The sequence below is a fragment of the Micropterus dolomieu genome, linkage group LG19, assembly GCF_021292245.1.
Source record: "Micropterus dolomieu isolate WLL.071019.BEF.003 ecotype Adirondacks linkage group LG19, ASM2129224v1, whole genome shotgun sequence".
In the NCBI taxonomy this organism is placed as follows: Eukaryota; Metazoa; Chordata; class Actinopteri; order Centrarchiformes; family Centrarchidae; genus Micropterus; species Micropterus dolomieu.
Genome location: NC_060168.1, coordinates 30741076 through 30758660, shown reverse-complemented (window position 1 = coordinate 30758660; position 17585 = coordinate 30741076). Strand labels below are relative to the sequence as shown.

General features: G+C 40.3%; 1 protein-coding gene across 1 annotated transcript in view; it reads right to left on the bottom strand.

Annotated features, from left to right (window-relative positions):
* Positions 1–17585, bottom strand: part of fat2 (FAT atypical cadherin 2) — a 116398-nt gene that overhangs the window by 30136 nt on the left and 68677 nt on the right. The window contains exons 17-23 of the mRNA XM_046029806.1: positions 15265–15476; positions 11921–12058; positions 11675–11818; positions 8755–8952; positions 6694–7294; positions 5958–6158; positions 787–944 (exon numbers count right to left, since the gene is read on the bottom strand). Coding sequence (XP_045885762.1) covers positions 787–944; positions 5958–6158; positions 6694–7294; positions 8755–8952; positions 11675–11818; positions 11921–12058; positions 15265–15476 — 1652 coding nt within the window. The remainder of the gene's footprint in view (positions 1–786; positions 945–5957; positions 6159–6693; positions 7295–8754; positions 8953–11674; positions 11819–11920; positions 12059–15264; positions 15477–17585) is intronic.

Genomic DNA, 17585 nt, shown 5'->3' with positions numbered 1-17585 from the left:
ACACCCCCCCCCCCCCCCACCTTCCTCCGCACGGTTGGACACGCAGGTAAAATATGGATTGATTGCAAAGTTTAAACATCACAGTATGGGGAAAAACTTTTACTGGCACTGTTACTTTCTAAAGTATTAAATATATAACGTTACATCGCGATGCAGAGTTGCAGTGAAAACACAGAGAAGACAGATGCATGCTGTGTTTAAGCTCAGTGAGTGTAAGGGGAGAGCGACTGATTTACTTTCACTTTCAAGAGTGTCACTGAGTGAAACCCCGTAGCTGTGACTTTGGGCATGTTCACACTGGTGTAACAGGGAGACAGGGCTGCTTGTAATCACAGAAACAGATCATCAGATTTTGATGTTTATTGCACCTTCAGTAATATAGGCTGCCTTCTCTTCAACACACAGCTCCGCTGCTCACAAAGGGATAAGCTATTATTCGCAACGTGTCACCAATCAAACCTAAAGAGAGGGGGATTTGGGGGTGCAGCAACCCTGTCAGGATGTAGAAGGGGGTGCGTTGCCTAAAAAGTTTGGGAACCGCTGGTCTACACTAACTACACGTCGTATACCAAATGTGTATTCAGCACAAGCTGTAACAGAACAGCTGTAGAATGACAGAATAGAAATGACAGTAACATGCTGAACCTTTGGAACAAACAAAAAGAAGCCGCATCTGCCTACAAAAATCAGTGTTTTAGGAAATCCTAAGAAGAGTACATCTGCCACATCTAAATATAAGTCCTGTCATCTGTTCCTCAATGAGTGCAGGCTCAGAGAGTTAAATACCTGTAAAGTTCCCCAGTCGTTGGTGCTGTTGGTGGACATGATGAGGCCTTGCTCCTGGAGAGTCTTGAAGCTCAGTGACAGTTTGAAATCCTGGTTGTCCTCATCCATCCTGTGAAGGTACTTCAGGTAGGATTTACCGTCAAACCTCACCGCCGACTCTGAGACATTAAAAAAAAAAATGATAGTGAGCACTTAGTGAGTAGCTGACCAATCATTCTTTGAACCAAAAGTAACAACTAAATCTTGTTGGTCTTATTGCACGAGTTTGTTATGAGCTGTTTTGTTAAGTTTACAGAGAGGGAAAAATATATTTGATCCCCTGCTGATTTTGTACGTTTGCCCACTGACAAATAAATTATCTGTCTATAATTTTAATGGCAGGTTTATTTGAACAGTGAGACAGAATAACAATAAAAAAAATCTGAAAAACTCATGTCATAAATTGATTTGCATTTTCATGAGTGAAATACATATTTTACCCCTCTGCAAAACATGACTTAGTACTTGGTGGCAAAACCATTGTTGGCAATCACAGAGGTCAGACGTTGGCCACCAAGTTTGCACACATCTCAAGAAGGATGTTATCCCACTCCTCTTTGCAGATCTTCTCCAAATCATTAAGGTTTCGTGGCTGACATTTGGCAACTTCAATCTTTCAATGGGATTAAGGTCTGGAGACTGGCTAGGCCATTCCAGGACCTTTAATGTGCTTCTTTTTGAACCATTCCTTTGTTGCCTTGGCCGTGTGTTTTGGGTCATTGTCCTGCTGGAATACCCATCCACGACCCATTTTCAATGCCCTGGCTGAGCGAAGGAGGTTCTCCCCCAGGATTTGATGGTACATGGCTCCGTCCATCGTCCATTTGATGCGGTGAAGTTGTCCTGTCCCCTTAGCAGAAATACACCCCCAAAGCATAATGTTTCCACTTCCATGTCTGACGGTGGGGACGGTGTTTTTGGGGTCATAGGCAGCATTTCTCCTTCTCCAAACACGGTGAGTTGACTTGATGCCAAAGAGCTAGATTTTTGGACTCATCTGACCACAACACTCTGAATCATTCAGATGTTCATTAGCGGACTTGAGACGGGCCTGTACATGCGCTTTCTTGAGCAGGGGGACCTTGCTGGCGCCGCAGGATTTCAGTCCTTCACAGCTACATGAATTGTTTTCTTGGTGACTATGGTCCCAGCTGCCTTGAGATCATTGAAAAGATCCTCCTGTGTAGTTCTGGGCTGATTCCTCACTGTTCTCATGATCATTGCAACTCCACGAGGTGAGATCTTGCTTGGAGCCGAGGGAGATTGACTGTTGTTTCTTCCATTTGTGAATAATCGCACCTACTGTTGTCACCTTCTCACCAAGCTGCTTGGCGATGGCCTTGTTGCCCATTCCAGCCTTGTGTAGGTCTACAATCTTGTCCCTGACATCCTTGGACAGCTCTTTGGTCTTGGCCATGGTGGAGAGTTTGGAATCTGATTGATTGAATGCTTCTGTGGACAGGTGTCTTTTAAAGAGGTAACAAACGTGATTAGGAGCACTCCCTTTAAGAGTGTGCTCCTAATCCCAGCTTGTTACCATTAAAAGTACTTATTTCACTCATTAAATGCAAATCAATTTATAAAATTTTTGTGTGTTTTTTTCAGAATTCTTTTGTTGTTGTTCTGTCTCTCATGTTTCAAATAAACCTACCATCAAAGTTATAGACTGGCCATTTCTTTGCCAGTGGGCAAACGTACAAAATCAGCAGGGGATCAAATTATTTTTTCCCTCACTGTAATCACAGACACATTCTTCAGCTAGATGCCTACATTACATCGGTTGCACTTATTTTTCGTGAGGGGATTAGTTGATTACTTACTTGGCATCAATTAATTTGGTACAAATTAATCGTTTAAGTACCTCGTTCCAGCATCTTGGATCTAAATGGATGGTTGTCTTTGTGTTGTATCACAGTATGAATGAAGAAATGAATACTGTTTGTCAAGCAACGTGACTGACCGGATTTAAACTCGGTACAGTACGTGATTTGTACTTAACCGTGTCTGTACTACTTTCACAATTTTTTGTTCATATTTATGATAAATAAATTTTGAGCAGAAAAATAGGTTTAATGTGTATTTAAATAGTTGGAAATCTTAGGATAATGTGTTCACACAGCTTTAAAGAAACAACTTTAGAATAATTTATTGCCACTGAATATATTTTTGAATTGATTGAATGAAGATGAAGTCCTCAGGTTAATGCCTTTATAAAGTATCTTGGACAAAGTGATAAATCTCAGGTAATTCTTTGCAAACCAACTCTTCTATTTATCTCTAAAGACTCTTTCTAGCCTTTTAGAAAATCAGAAATTCTTGTTAACAAAGCTTTTGTAGGCACCAAATGACTCCAAAATAATTCCACAACATTGAACCTTTTTCACATTCCAACTCAAGGTCACACAACTTTGGGAAGGAAAAAAAAAAAGACCTTCAACTAATCTTTATCAATCCTCAAGGCAGCGCTGACACATTCACTTTCCACCAAATGTGACTGCTAAGTCTGAGTCTGCAAATGAAACATGGTGTAAAATGAACATAATGTGTGATCGAAATGTTTTTCTCAAATTAGTTTGATATTTTTAACTGGAAAATCGCCAAACAAGAACAAAGTCATCTGCGACTGGTCTGGCAGAAGTTTAGGCGTCATCAACAGTAACAACGGAGGAAGGTCTGAATAAAAGATGAGTGAATTCATCATTGAATCGATGACTGATGATCCAACAGCAAAAGGGAGCGCGTTAGTGTCCAGACAAAACTTCCTCTGCTTTTTCAGGGGTTCTCAGATGAATCTTTAATGATGCCTGTGAGGAGGTTTAGTAACAACACGTTCTCAAAGTCTTTACTTGGAGAAAAACAACTTTTTTTTGAGGTGGGATTTGAATCAGTTACTTTTTTTCAGACTTCGCGGTCCGCACTGCTTTCTGAAGCAAATTTAGAAAACACCAGTTTGTTTGATGAAGTTTTTTTGTGTCTAAAAGGTCACCTGTTTAAAAACCCAGACTGGCTTCCTGGGGAGGGTAATGAGAGTCTTGTTGATTAGCTGTTGCAGTAAACACTTCACTGGTCAATCAACTTTCAATGGATAAAATAAAAAAGAACCTTACAAACACCTAATAAAAATTTCAAATTTTATGACAAATACAGAAAGTGCGACTTTATAATCAAACTTCAAAGGCATGTCTGTATGACTTTTGCCAGTTTGTTCATTTACATTTTCAAATTGGCTAACCTTTATGACACTTTAATAATGTGTATTTGTGTATACTAGTTAAAACACTTCATGGTATTAGTTATTTTCTTTGTGAATTTTGTAGGGCTGCAACCAAGAGTTACTGTTGTTTCCTTCAATTAACTGAATAAAAGTTCATTCCATAAAGTGCCAGAAATGTTATTCCAGAGCTGAAAGTGGCACCTTCAAAGGTCTTATTATGTTTTAACAATCCAACAATAACAAGTGATATATTACAGAGAAAGGCAGCAAATCCTCATGTTTGAGAAGCTTGAAGCAGAAAATCTTTTGCATTTTTGAGTAATAATAGACTTACTTGATTATCAAAATTGTGGGATAATTGCTTTTTTTTTTCCAAACGAAAGTACAGAAGGTTCAGTGACACCCAAAAGACATTTTTTCGTGGCTACGTGACATGATGCTTTGTATGATTTTGATTATAAAAATAAAAATAAGAAGTTGACACTCGGCAGTTAACTTTCCACACTGGAGCACAAACTGTAACCTAACACCGTCATACCACTGATCTCTCTCCTCACACATCTCCTTATCGCCGAACCCCAGAGTCTCTTAAGAACAAAGAAGTATCCGTTATAGTCAAAATATGGTAGCGATAACGCATTCAGAAGTTATTCCAGAGGGAAGAAGACTCTAAACAAGTCCTGGAGACCACCTATGTGACTTTATTCTGTCCTCACACCAATAATCCTCACATGAATGCCACTGAGTCACTGAGGACGAGCAAACGCCGCTGCGCCGTGCTTTAGATGTTCAGTCGGCTGTAACAGAAACTAACTGAGGGCCCATATCCACACTGAACGTGCTATGAGTGATTTATATGAAATTGTGGGGATTTACTCCCTTAGATCATTGTGTTTGAACAGGTGAGAAGAAGAAGCTTCATTGGTCTTTGGCACCAACAGATATCTTCATGGAGTTTAATCTGAAGCAAGTGATGGAAGTTGGGTCTTTATACTTGGAAGTTCCAGCAGAACTGAGAAGAAACCACAGAAGAGAGACTGATGCTCATATTCAGCCATTTCTAGAGACACTTTTTACTCAGCTCAACCCCAGAACTGACATCTCAGAGTCTATTTGGCAGGATGAAAGGTTGTCAAAACTCTCCAAAAGCAGTATGCTTGGACAAAAGACATTGAAGAGACTAAAGACCATGTTTTGTACAGCATTAATGAGAAACAACTGTCTTTTTCTTCCTATTTCTTTTAAGAGTTTGTCCCCTAATTGCTTTTCTATTCCCTTATTTTCCCCTAATTAATATAAACGTTTCTTGCTTTGAGCTTTCAGCAGGCCACCAATCCTGCATGTGGTTTTTCTTTTAATTTACTATACATCTTTTATAATTCTTGTACATTTACGCAGAAATAAAAAATAAACTAAAAAACATAAAAATGTAAATTTTTCTGTTATGACTGAAGAAATAAAATGTGCAAATGTAGGTTAAATTAAACCTTTCTTCACCTACATTTTCCTCAGTTACAACATGTTTTTTAAGATACAACCACAGTTGAATGAGATATCAGTCGTGGGTAGCATGCACTCTCTGCTCTGTGTGGATGTTAAGAGAGTCGGCTCTGCAGGAGTGCACGTACGGCTTGTTTTCTTATTCAGCTCCGCAGATTTGAACTGGATCAATTGTCAGAGCAGCTGGAAAACACTGCTGCATCCGAGGCCGCAGACTCGTCCAGCTCTTTAGGAGAGAGGAGGGAGATGAGCTGTGCCTTGTTCCTGCAGATGAAAGGCTGCCGCTTCCTCTTGGGTTCACACGTGCTCACATCAATACTCATTCACACTCTCTCATTAAAGCCTCTCCAAAGCACAGGTACACACACACACACACACACACACACACACACACACACGAACAGATAGACAGACGTACCGTTACATGGACAGACGCTCTCCCATGTGTGTCTTGGGGTGATGTAACCAGCTCTGGCGGTGGTGAAATGGTTCAGTCTTTCTCCTGTCAGTCGGACGGCGTTCCTGCAGCCTCGCGGTGGACAGCCGGTACCCAGACATCCATTGTGGCTCACCCTGAGGATCCTGAGACCCAGAGAGTCCTCAACGTCCGATATAATACCTACATCAAAGAGTTCAAACTTTCAGATAGCACATTCAAAGAGACTCTTTGTCTCACAGGGATTATCTGACTGACTTGTGTGCAAATGAATGGCTGCCAAAGGAGTCTTTCTCTATTGAAGAAATGTGCCTGACTTCCATTGCTTTGTATTTCAGCCTAGTTGATATCTTTGGAATGAATTATTGCAATAATGGAATTATTTTTCTATATAAAGCTAATTACCTATGTGTTTTGGGGCTAAGTGAGCTATGATGTCAAACTGCAATGTCATAGTTTTAAATCTGGAACTTAATTGCATTTCATTCCCAAATCCAAGAAGAAGAATATTACTCTAGATTTTTACCTTTTTGGGTTACTTTTAGTTTAATTCAAAATGTATCATACATCATATTTCCTCCATCTTATGTTGTGCTTATACATTAATCTGAGAATCGATGAGGTATTTTATGGAATGCACCAGGTTTAGCTAAGGCCCTCATTGTGACAGCCAATTTGTGACAATTTAACTGGCTCAATATGTATCTTTATTGATTACCTGCAAGTCTGTTGGTTGGCAGAGACTGAACGGTTCCACTCTGACGCCTCCAGATCAGCAGGGCCTCCAGGACCTGGGAGTCAGGCAGCTGCTGCAGGCTGGCTAGGTGAAGCTCTTGTCTGGGTAAACCCAGAGCTTGTCCTAGGCTGCGCTGGAGGCCTCTCCAGTGGTCGCCCAGAAACTCCTCCGGTGACAACCCATCCAGCTGCAACGTCAGGCCGGAGTCCAGCACCCTCTGGTCAGCCGCCCACACGTGTACTCTGACCCCAGTCCAGACACTGAACTTTCCATCAGTCACGCTGACGTTGAGGGAGTACGAGCCCTCCTCCAGGTTTTCATCTGCCCAGATCTTGCCATCAGCCAGGTCGACCGAGAACCTCCCCTTGTCTGGGTGTTCTGATACCAGCTTGTAGGTCAGGACGTCCTGCAGGTCCTGGTCTGAGGCGTGGAGCCTGCCGATGACTCGGTTGGCAAACAGTCCGCCAGATGTAGTGATGAAGACCTCCATAGGCACTACAGAGGGTGGATACTTACTCTGCTCTGTGACGTTGATGTTGACCACGCAGATGGAGGAAAGGGGAGGGTGGCCGCTGTCTGTCACCTGATTGGTACAAGGATAGCAGTTAGCCCATGACACAAAGAATAGACTGACAGCTCATATTTGCCTTTTTATTAAAATTAAAATTGATTTTGTAATGGACTGGACAGCAAGCTTTATTCTGTCAAAAGGTAATAAGATCCACCGAGCCGCACCTCAAGTAAGTCACTGCTCTCTACCATGAAATAGTCCACAGGCTAAGCTCCCTGGCTGCAGGTTCCATCTTCATATTGATTCATATCCATCCAATTCATATTCATAAGATTATTTTCCAAAATGTCTAACCCTTAATTGAAGAGGTCATGAGATGATTAGCAGAGTAGGAAATAAGAAAACTGAATTCTGCTACATAAAGATTACAGTATGTCCACTTTTTAGACATTTTTGCAATCTGTAGAAACGGGCTGAAACACTTTGAATAAATGCTGATGTGGTTTTGATTACTTTTATTACTTATATGCTTAATGAACAGTTTCCGCCCCACGATGCTGTGTATGAGAATTTATTTTTACACTGACCAGAGGCTAAAAACACATTTTTTTAAGTACGGCAATGGTCAGAATAAAAAATGCATCAAAGTATCATCAATCAGCTGTTTTAAACCCAAACATTTGTACCAGCCCACAAAAATCCATGCAATGCACTAATCCACTAATATGCACATTCTGCTAAACTCAAACCACTTCTATCTTGAACAGCCTTGAAAGCTGTAACCTCATAAGAACCTCTTCTTTCTAGTGGACAGACATAACAGAGTAAACTTTGTTAAAGCTCTACTTAAGGATTCTAGTTGAACTGTCATTTTTTTTTATACTATTAGCAGTCAATTATTCTAAATTCACAGGGCAGACTTTCTAAATAATAAGACTTGATGTTCACAATCCCTAAAGGACCACCGTCTATATCTATGATATATCTATATATTCATGTAACATGCAGAAGGTGTGACCCCACATCCACCCAAAGCAAGTTATCTCATTAGTTCATTGGTCAACCGAAATCAACACAGGACTCTCAGCTTGTGAAATCAGACCAAACCCATGCCACAGCAGACAATGGAAATGACTCTGTCATCACTTCCTCTTCTGTTTGCCAGTGTGATTGCCACCGCTCCCGGCAGCACTGTCAGCAACACAGCAACAGAGGCCACGCTCTGCAGTGCATCAGCATTTTATCACTGAACCACGATTACAATAAGTGCTTTTCAGTTTCTTTCATTTTGACGATTTATGAGATTTTCATTTTTGTTGTCATGAGATTCCAGCAAAAACATTAAGATGTTAAAGTGTCTCTGGGTTGAAAATGGAATTTGATAGATATGACAATAGATGTTTTCGCCCCGCTGTTTGAAAACAGCTTACGAAGGAAAGTGACAGACGGTAGAGTGAAAAAAATTGTGAGCAAGCAGCAGTTCAGGAGGGGAAACTGGAGCTTGTACTCAGGTCTGAGGTGAACATTCTTACTTGAATCTTGAGCTGGTGATGGCGTTTGACCTTCTTTCTGAGAGGAGCAGAGAGCGACAAAAGGCCACCCTGGTCAACGTGGAAACGGTGGTCCTCGTTGCCACTGACTATGTGGAAGGAGAAAGGCGGGCCGTTCCTGGGCGTGTCTTTGTCCGTCACCACGAGCTGGAGGATGCTGCTGCCAAGTGACTCGCCCTCCTGCAGGAGACAAAGTTTTTAATCCACCTTTTTCTTCAACGTTAAGTTATTATTATTATCTTATTACCAATTTAATATTAGAGAGGTATTGATTCAACTTAATTGGTCATTTTGGAGCCTGTAGTTTTTAGTTCTTTAATCTTATAAAGATCCTATTGTATTAGGCTGCCTTTAGTTCAAGGGAGCTCACTGTGTGATGAAGGGAAAGTAAGTAAACAGTAGTTACTTAGAGGACCTAATCAACTAGGGTACTAGTTACTAAAGGGTTAATCAGTCACATTAGTGCCAATCATTTATATAGCATTTTCTTAAATTATTAGATCAACTTCCAGGCTGCAACTGATTTACAGTCATGTCAGCATGCTGTGAAAACCCTGCCACAGTAAAGTTACCAATGAAAGTGAACATTTTGTAGCTTTAAAGTGGCTGTGTCTCTTTTCAAGGCCCTCGCTTTTGGTGCATCCAAGAGATTATTTTATCTTATGGATTTTACTTTCCAACAAGGTGTCTCATCAATACAACACTTTATGGCAGCAACTGCATTAAAAATACTGAACCACCAAGGAAAATCCTTAAATTGCTCACAATGATAGATTACCTATCCAGGCCATCTTAAAAGGCCCTGTGTGTTGATTTTCATAGTGTACTGAAATGAATACAAACCAGTGGTTCCCTAGAAGATGGGATATCAATCTAAAAACATACAGCATGCTTTGGGAGAAGGGCAGCAATACAATATACACAGTTTGGAGTTAATGGGCTGAAACATGCAATACCTCCGGTGTGGTCTTTCTAATTTCAATTAGAGCACGCATCATGAAACACAATCCTGTTTTGGCAAACAGAGGAGGGGGCCTACGCCACCACTTACAATGCGGTCCTTTCATCACTTCCCAGGAAAGTCAACAAACGTAACCTATTGGCCTCAGGTGAAGATACCAACGATGGTCGTTCAGTCCTGGCCTCGGGTAGTCGTAACGACCATAACGACATAACAACGTCGTTACAACAGCCAGGAGCACTAAGGAACCAGCTGTATCGAAGATCCTGGCAAACGACCCCACTGAGGTTAAATAGCTGAGTTTCCCTGCCAGGGATGAGGGACGAAACAGCTTCTAGTATCTTCAACCAAGTCCAGTTGCCCTTGACTTTAACCTTCTTTGGATAACTATGACTTGGATGACTGAGAATCTAAACAGACATCCTGTTTTGTTTTTTAAGAAAAATGTGAGGGTCAAAGGAAGAGCTTTAAATTGCTATATTTTTATTTGAAGCAGGGGTTAAATATATGTTGAAATACAGTAATTGTAATGCTAATAAAGTTAAATGTAACCTAGATGTTTAATAACTTAAATTAAGTCTAGTTATAACATTGGCATCTTGACATGACTTTTGGCCTTCAAATCACAAAATCAATGCCTATACAAAATGTAAAACCATTGCTTTATAAGTCACCTGCCCCAACAGAAACATTTGACAGATGCAGTGAACAGATCACTTCGGTGGAGTTAAATCCTGTTAAACACAGGAGGGAAACACGTTCACATGGATTATTTTTATTTATGGCTCTGTTGTTGAACTTCTGCATCTTCTGCTTTTAGTGAAATACTCAAATTTGACCTCAGCCTAATACAACACAGAGGCGTCACTACAGCAGATGTGCCGGTTATTAAAGTGGACGTCCAACAGTGACAAATAGTCAAACAAAGGCACGTAATGGCTACAGGGTAGAGGGCGCTTATCTGCAATGCCTGTCTGAAAACAACAAAACAAATCCTGTCCCCAGTTCCAGAAACATACATCTGCTTAATGCAATCAGAGTTAATGCAATCAAAGCGCAGACACTTCGGCTCGTGAACCAGCTATTCAGTGACAGGATGTGAGTTTCTGAGCTGCAGCAGGTGGAGTGATGGAGAGCTGGCAGAGAGATCTTTAAATTCGAGAATGACTGATCTTTAGTGGTTTCTCTTGAATTATCTTCAGTCATTTGTTCATCTGTCTTCATTAACATCTTGTTAGGCAGTCAGGAGCAGAGCAGGTAGACGTGTGCAGCCTTGCCTGAGGAATATTTGGCCCCACAGATGGCAAGCTTATTCAGGTTACTAATGCATCATGAACAGATGAACTAAACTGGCCTTTCATGAGGAGTTGCATGTTGTGCTCATATTCACGTAGAAGTGAGTCCCTGTGTTATATACTGTGGTATATTTTTCCATTGAGTTGTCAAATTTCACACATGAATGCTACTGCCGCTTCACCCCCTCAGGACACCAGAGGTTATATGCAGGAGCTGATGAGCCTGCAATTCTTTTCCGGAGCTTTCTGGGTGAATTTATATATATATATATATATATATTTTTTTTTGTTTTGTTTGTTTGTTTTTACACATTGCCTGTTGACTTAATGCAGATGTGGTTTGTGTGAGGTCGATGTTTCCCTCCACTGCAGGCAGTTTTAAACTGCTCCAGGCTGTGAACGTGGTTGGTTTCTAAACACATATCCAAAGCTTTTTTCCCCCAACCAGAACACATTGGAAAATAATCTCTCAGACTTGCCTATGATGTCCCGCAGTGGTCAAATAAATTAATGAAACAGGGTTAAAGGCAAAAAAGCATACTCCTAATTATTGGAGGGGCACATATTTTTTCCAAAACTCCCTCCTGCAAACGGTTGTTCTTGTTCTCATGTAGACATGTTGTGTAAGATGTTCTGGTTGTCTTGCCTGTAGCAGCAGACTGTGGTTGACCTGGGAGAAGAGGGGTGGGTTGTCGTTAACATCGACGACCGTGATGGTAATGAGAACCGCAGAGGAAAGAGGAGGATCACCTTCATCTGCTGCCTGCACCGTCAGAGAGTAATGAGGGATCTGGAGAGGAGATAGAGGTGAAATTTATTATTATTGATTTTTAATTTAATTTTAATTTAATTAAAATTGAATTAATTTTATTTGACACACGCAGAAACTGACCTCTTCTCTGTCCAGCGCAGTGCGGACAGTGATTTCTCCACTACGAGAGTGAATGGAGAACTGCTGCTGAGGGTCTCCGCTCACTATGGAGTAACGCACCAGATTGTTGATTGGACCATCCTGATCGGTGGCCGTTACCTGGAGATAAAGAAAAGGGAAGGGAGGAGAGGAATAATACTTCATCCTATGTAGAGAAATTCTCTTTTGGCTTCTTCTAGAGGGATGATAGAGGTCCGGCAGAAGTCAAAGGAACATGCTATACTGATCAACAATGTCTCAGTAAAAGGTTTGAATGTGGATCCTTGGGTGTAAGGACAGTGTCTTGACTGACAATATTTATGCAACCTTAAAAATAGAGGACATTCAAGTCATTAAACCTCTGTGCAATTTTCTGCGGTCGCGAGACTGCTGCAGGTGTTGACTTTAGACAGCAGGGGGCATAGCGTTGCTGGCTCAAAGAGCAGCGTGCTTGCAGAGAGGTGAAGGGGCGGCGGGAAAATACAGGAAGTAAGAAAACTGCGCTATTTTGCCTGGAATGGCTGCTGCTGTTATCGGTGAGAACATTTATGAATAATATAATGTTCTTGTGAGTTATTTTACACAATATGCCAATGCGTTGGTTTAGTGGTGTACGATGTATTAAACTCCACATTGTATGTAATTGTTGCGTTTAGAATTGTCGAAGCTTGTGGAAGAAACGGTGTTTTTATTTGTATAACTAATGTATTTATCTGTGTATGGACACATTGTTTTCTTTGTTACACGAAAGAGCTAAAAAGTTTGATAAGTTAGCACAACTGATGTGATTTTTGTGCAGTGTTGTGAATATTTTTTTTATTTCATTGGAGCAACTGTATATTATTTTTTTCCCCATAAAGTTACCAGCCCTGAAGGTGGGAAAACAATAAAAGAAACCCCACAAATCTTTTTGATTTGATTGATTTCACTTAATCAGGGCTCTCAAGTCACACATTCACCGTGAGACACACGCATTTCAGCCAGTTCACAGCTCACACGCCACACCTTGTATTTCCCACGCTGAGAAGTAAGTTAAGAGATAACGCCCACGAAATTGTCCCGCTATATATAATTAATGGACGATCATTTTTCTGCCGAGTTCAAAGCTTTCTCTGTACTAAACGCCAGAGCCGTTAAGCCGATCAGAAATGAAAATGTCTTGTTTCCGGGTAAATTCCGTGATCCTGCTGCAACCAAGTCTAAAGTTTATGTTTAAGCGTAGTTTTTATTCAGCTCCAGGTTCATGGTTCTTGTTTTAGCTTTGTTGTTAGCTTGAAAACAACACACATTAGCTTGTTGCGATAAAGGCACATTCATTCCTCAATCGTCTTATTGGAAAATAACACACATTAGCCTGTTTTAGTTCTGGTTTAAGCTTGAACACAATATATTAACTTGTTTACAGGGTGATGAGCAGTTTCTAGCTTTTATTAGCATTGTCTTTACCTCTAAAACAAAAAGATATTGGCTTGTTCCAGCACTGGTTTTGGCTTGAATATTAGTTATAATATTTTATAGCTACATTTTTATCCTGACCACATTATTGGCTTGTTTAGGCCTCAGTCTTTACCTGACAACTACTTTGGCCCTGGTTTTAACTTGACTACAGAATAAGCATGGTTTTGTTTGTCTTGCCTGTGAGCTCATTTTAGCACTGAAACAAGCTTTAGCTTCATCACAATGTTAGCTTGGTATAGCTTTAAATTAAGAACACAACAATATTTCAGCCAAAGCTTTACCTTTTATGACAATATTTGTTTGTTCCAGCCAATACGTTGACTTCAAAGCTACATTAAGCCTTGATTTTAACCCAATGACAACATTGATGTGTTTTACATTAGACTACATTATTGGCTTGTTTAAGCATTTGTTTTTATCATTTGTTTAAGCACTTTTCTTCTACTTGAAAACAATAATAGGTTAATTGGCTTTAGTTTTAAGCCTTCTTTGTCACAACAGAGATCTAAATCTAATTAATAATTACTTAACTATTAGTACTAATTAGTCTTCTTTTTCTTAAAGCAAGAAGATTCTTTGTTTCGAGTATTTTGTAGAATTTTTCAAGTCTACCTTCTGTCTTGTTTCTAGATATTGACACTGATATAAATATATAGATAGTGAATTGAAAATTCATGAAACAATTAAAACAGGATGTACAAAAGACTCTTGGCCTCAATAATAGACAAACATGACTCATCTTGCAATAAAACCATGTTCTGATTTCATTCAGTGCTTGTTTTCCTCTATTGCCACAGCTTTGGCTTATTGTAATGAGTCAAACAATTTTACCCGCTGACAGAGGAGACTATCCCCCAATTATGTGAAAACAGTTAAAACCTTTCAAACAGTGACATGATGGCGTTAAATGGTGAAAACAGAGAGATGGGAACAGGGGATGTAAGAAGAAAAATGTCAAATATGAAACCATATGATTACAGACTCATCACCCAGGCGTGGTCCAACCATCGGCGAGCCACTGAGCTGTGTTATTGTAGCGTTATCTCTGATGCTGGCCTGACAGATAATGGCTGACATGTCGGATAATTTGTGTGTGTACGCGGATAATGTGTGTGTACGCGCGCGTGTGTGTGTGTGCGTTTAATCTGTTTTTAACACATGCATCGTCTCATACTGCCCTACTGTCATACTGTACATGTTGTTATTGTGAGTATAGAATTATAAATGTGTGTGATTTTTTTTTTTTTACGAGTTGAATTATCTGTGTTTGTCCTAAATGGAAGCAAACTGCCAAATGTCAGACAAGTGTGTATTCTATGCCTTTGTGTCGGTGAGTGTGTGTGAAAAGATAATCCGAGAGCATGTGCTTGCATGACTGACAGATATTTGGATGTTATACCTTTGTTATGTGTGTGCTGATGCATGTCATTCATGTATCTGTGTGTGCTTGTTGAGGTCACAAAAGTAAACACAAACACACACACACAGGATATTTTGAAGTTACAGATAACGGAGAAATGTCCTTCAGTAAATTTCATTTGAAGCCCAATTCAATTATGTGATTCAATTAAAGATTACTGATGTTTTTGAGTCTATTATGCGTGAATGTGTTCAATATTCTGTGTGTATGCATGCATACTTGAAGGCTTTAATGTAACCTTCACCTGTCGTTTCACTTGCTCAGTTTCTGGGTTGGTTCAGGTGGTTCTGATGAACAGTGGAGGGCCACGAGTTGAGCTTTTACACCGTTTAAATGCCTGTATTTAGGCCAAACACCATCTGTGTTCTAAAACATCTAAAAAGACTGTATTTCTGTATGTAAACATATATCTTTCTGCGTAACTACACGTGTTTGCCTTAGCTCTTACCTTCATTACCAGGCTTCCAGGCGGGAGATCCTCTAATATCTCTGTGCTGAAGTCGCCTCGGCCAAACACTGGCGCATTGTCGTTCACGTCGGTCACGTTGATTATAACCGTGGTGATGTCGCTGAGGGATGACTTGCCACGACTTCCCTCCACAGACAGGAAGTGCTCCCGGGACACTTCAAAGTCCAGCGGCGCAATAAGGGTCATAAGTCCTGCAAGACCAAAGGGCATTCTTAGTGAAAAATGTGACAAGAGTAGCAGAGAAGCAGTATACATTTGACCTGTTTGAACACACAAAAAAATCAATTCCACAAAAGAACTAGAAAAAGCTAGACTCGCTGTACTGAATGTTAGATCTTCTCCACCTCTTTCTCTTCCCTTTGGTTTACTTTATTATAAAACATCACAGACTGACCGGGATGCGCTGTGGATTTGTTGGGGGTGAAGAAATACTTGACTTTTTAAACGGTTACCTCTGATAAACAACATAAGTACAAAGTTCACTAACTGTAAACAGCGGCGCAGTTCACCTTATGAGCAAAACACTGTGGGATTAAAAAAAAACATTTGCGTGTAGGTCTACAAACTCTTCACCCCCGTCAGACTCACCTCTGGGTCTATCATTACAAATACATGTTGAATGGTTGAATACTCTTCAAAATCACAGAACTGACCACAGAACACAGACCTCAATGTTTTTGAAAACTACCATATATATATATATATAGATACATATACAGGTCATGGTGAAGCCATATAAATTCTGATTCTCATTCATTGTATTTTTGCTTTCTTTGCACTACACTCCCCTGTGCTACTGTGCCAATTTGAATTTCTCCCACAGGAGATCAATAAAGGGACATCTTATCTTAAAACACGGCATATTGGGTGTGAATGTTTCAGTCACATAGCTTCCAATAGATTCAATTACTTATTAGACAAAACAGTTTGAAGCCACAACTGTAGGTGTAATACTGAGACGTAATGCTCATTATACACATTATACAAATTGACGGATAAAAAAAAAGGGATAACAACAAAATTGGAAACTTTTCCATGTTTACATCTTTACCACCAGTGTTGCTGACAATGTTAAGTTTGGCCTGAGGGTGAGTTGTCCTTAAAATGTCAGCAGCTCTGCCTCGTCAGACTTGCTCAACATTCGGTCCTGGATGTGGATCAGACTCATGCTCAACATGCCTCAATTAAAGAGACAGGAACTGGTGTGTCTGGCGTTGTTGCTTGACAAATGAAATGATTGCTTTCTGCTAAAATGACAGACTACTAATTCTTTTAGCACTAGTTAGCATGCTAACTTTAGGATGAGTTACCATGTTCACGCTAACATTAATAATTCAGGGCTCTCAAGTCTCAAACGGCAGAGCTGTTAAGCCGATCAGAAATTAAAACGTGTTGCTTCCGGGTGAATTCCGTGAACCCGCTGAAAGCACGTTCGTTACCAGGCAACATGGATGCGCGTGCACACATGGCGTGGAAGTTGGAAGCGCAAGACCCGATGTCTACGGTAACTGTAGTTATTTTTTTCAGCATTTTGATTTTACGATTCCTGGACGAAATCACCTGCCTGGGTGGTGATGGTGCAACGGGTTCAATTCCCCACTGTGTCCCTGAGCAAGACACTTAATAATAATAGAGCACTTTTCAAAAACAAGTTATAAAGTGCTTCAACAAGTGCAAAGACAACAATACAATACCCAAAAGACAAACAATACAAGCAAGTAAACACTGAAAAGATCAAAATACACGTTTAAGATAAATATAAAATAAAATAAAGTCAAATAAGATCGGGAAAGGCTCTCCTATAAAAGTATGTTTTAAGAAGGGACTTAAAAGAGTTCACTGACTCAGCCGACCTGATTTCCTCGGGCAGGCTGTTCCAGAGCCTCGGGTCCCTGACAGCAAACGCTCTGTCCCCTTTAGTTTTCAGTCGAGACTCTGGAACAGACAGCAGACCTCTGCCCGAGGATCTCAAGGTACGTGCTGGTGTGTATGGGACTAAAAGGTCAGAAATATAACAAGGCGAGAGGCCATGAAGAGCTTTAAAAGTGATCAATAGAATTTTAAAGTCAATTCTAAAACATACTGGGAGCCAGTGTAATGAAGCTAAAATAGGAGTAATGTGGTCATATTTATTTGTTCTGGTTAAAAGCCTGGCAGCTGAGTTCTGGACAGTCTGGAGTCGATCAATAGATTTTTGGGTTAAACAGGTGAAAAGGCTGTTGCAATAATCCAGGCGTGATGAGATGAAGGCGTGTAAAATGGTCTCGGTGTCCTTAAAAGTTAACATAGATTGAATTTTT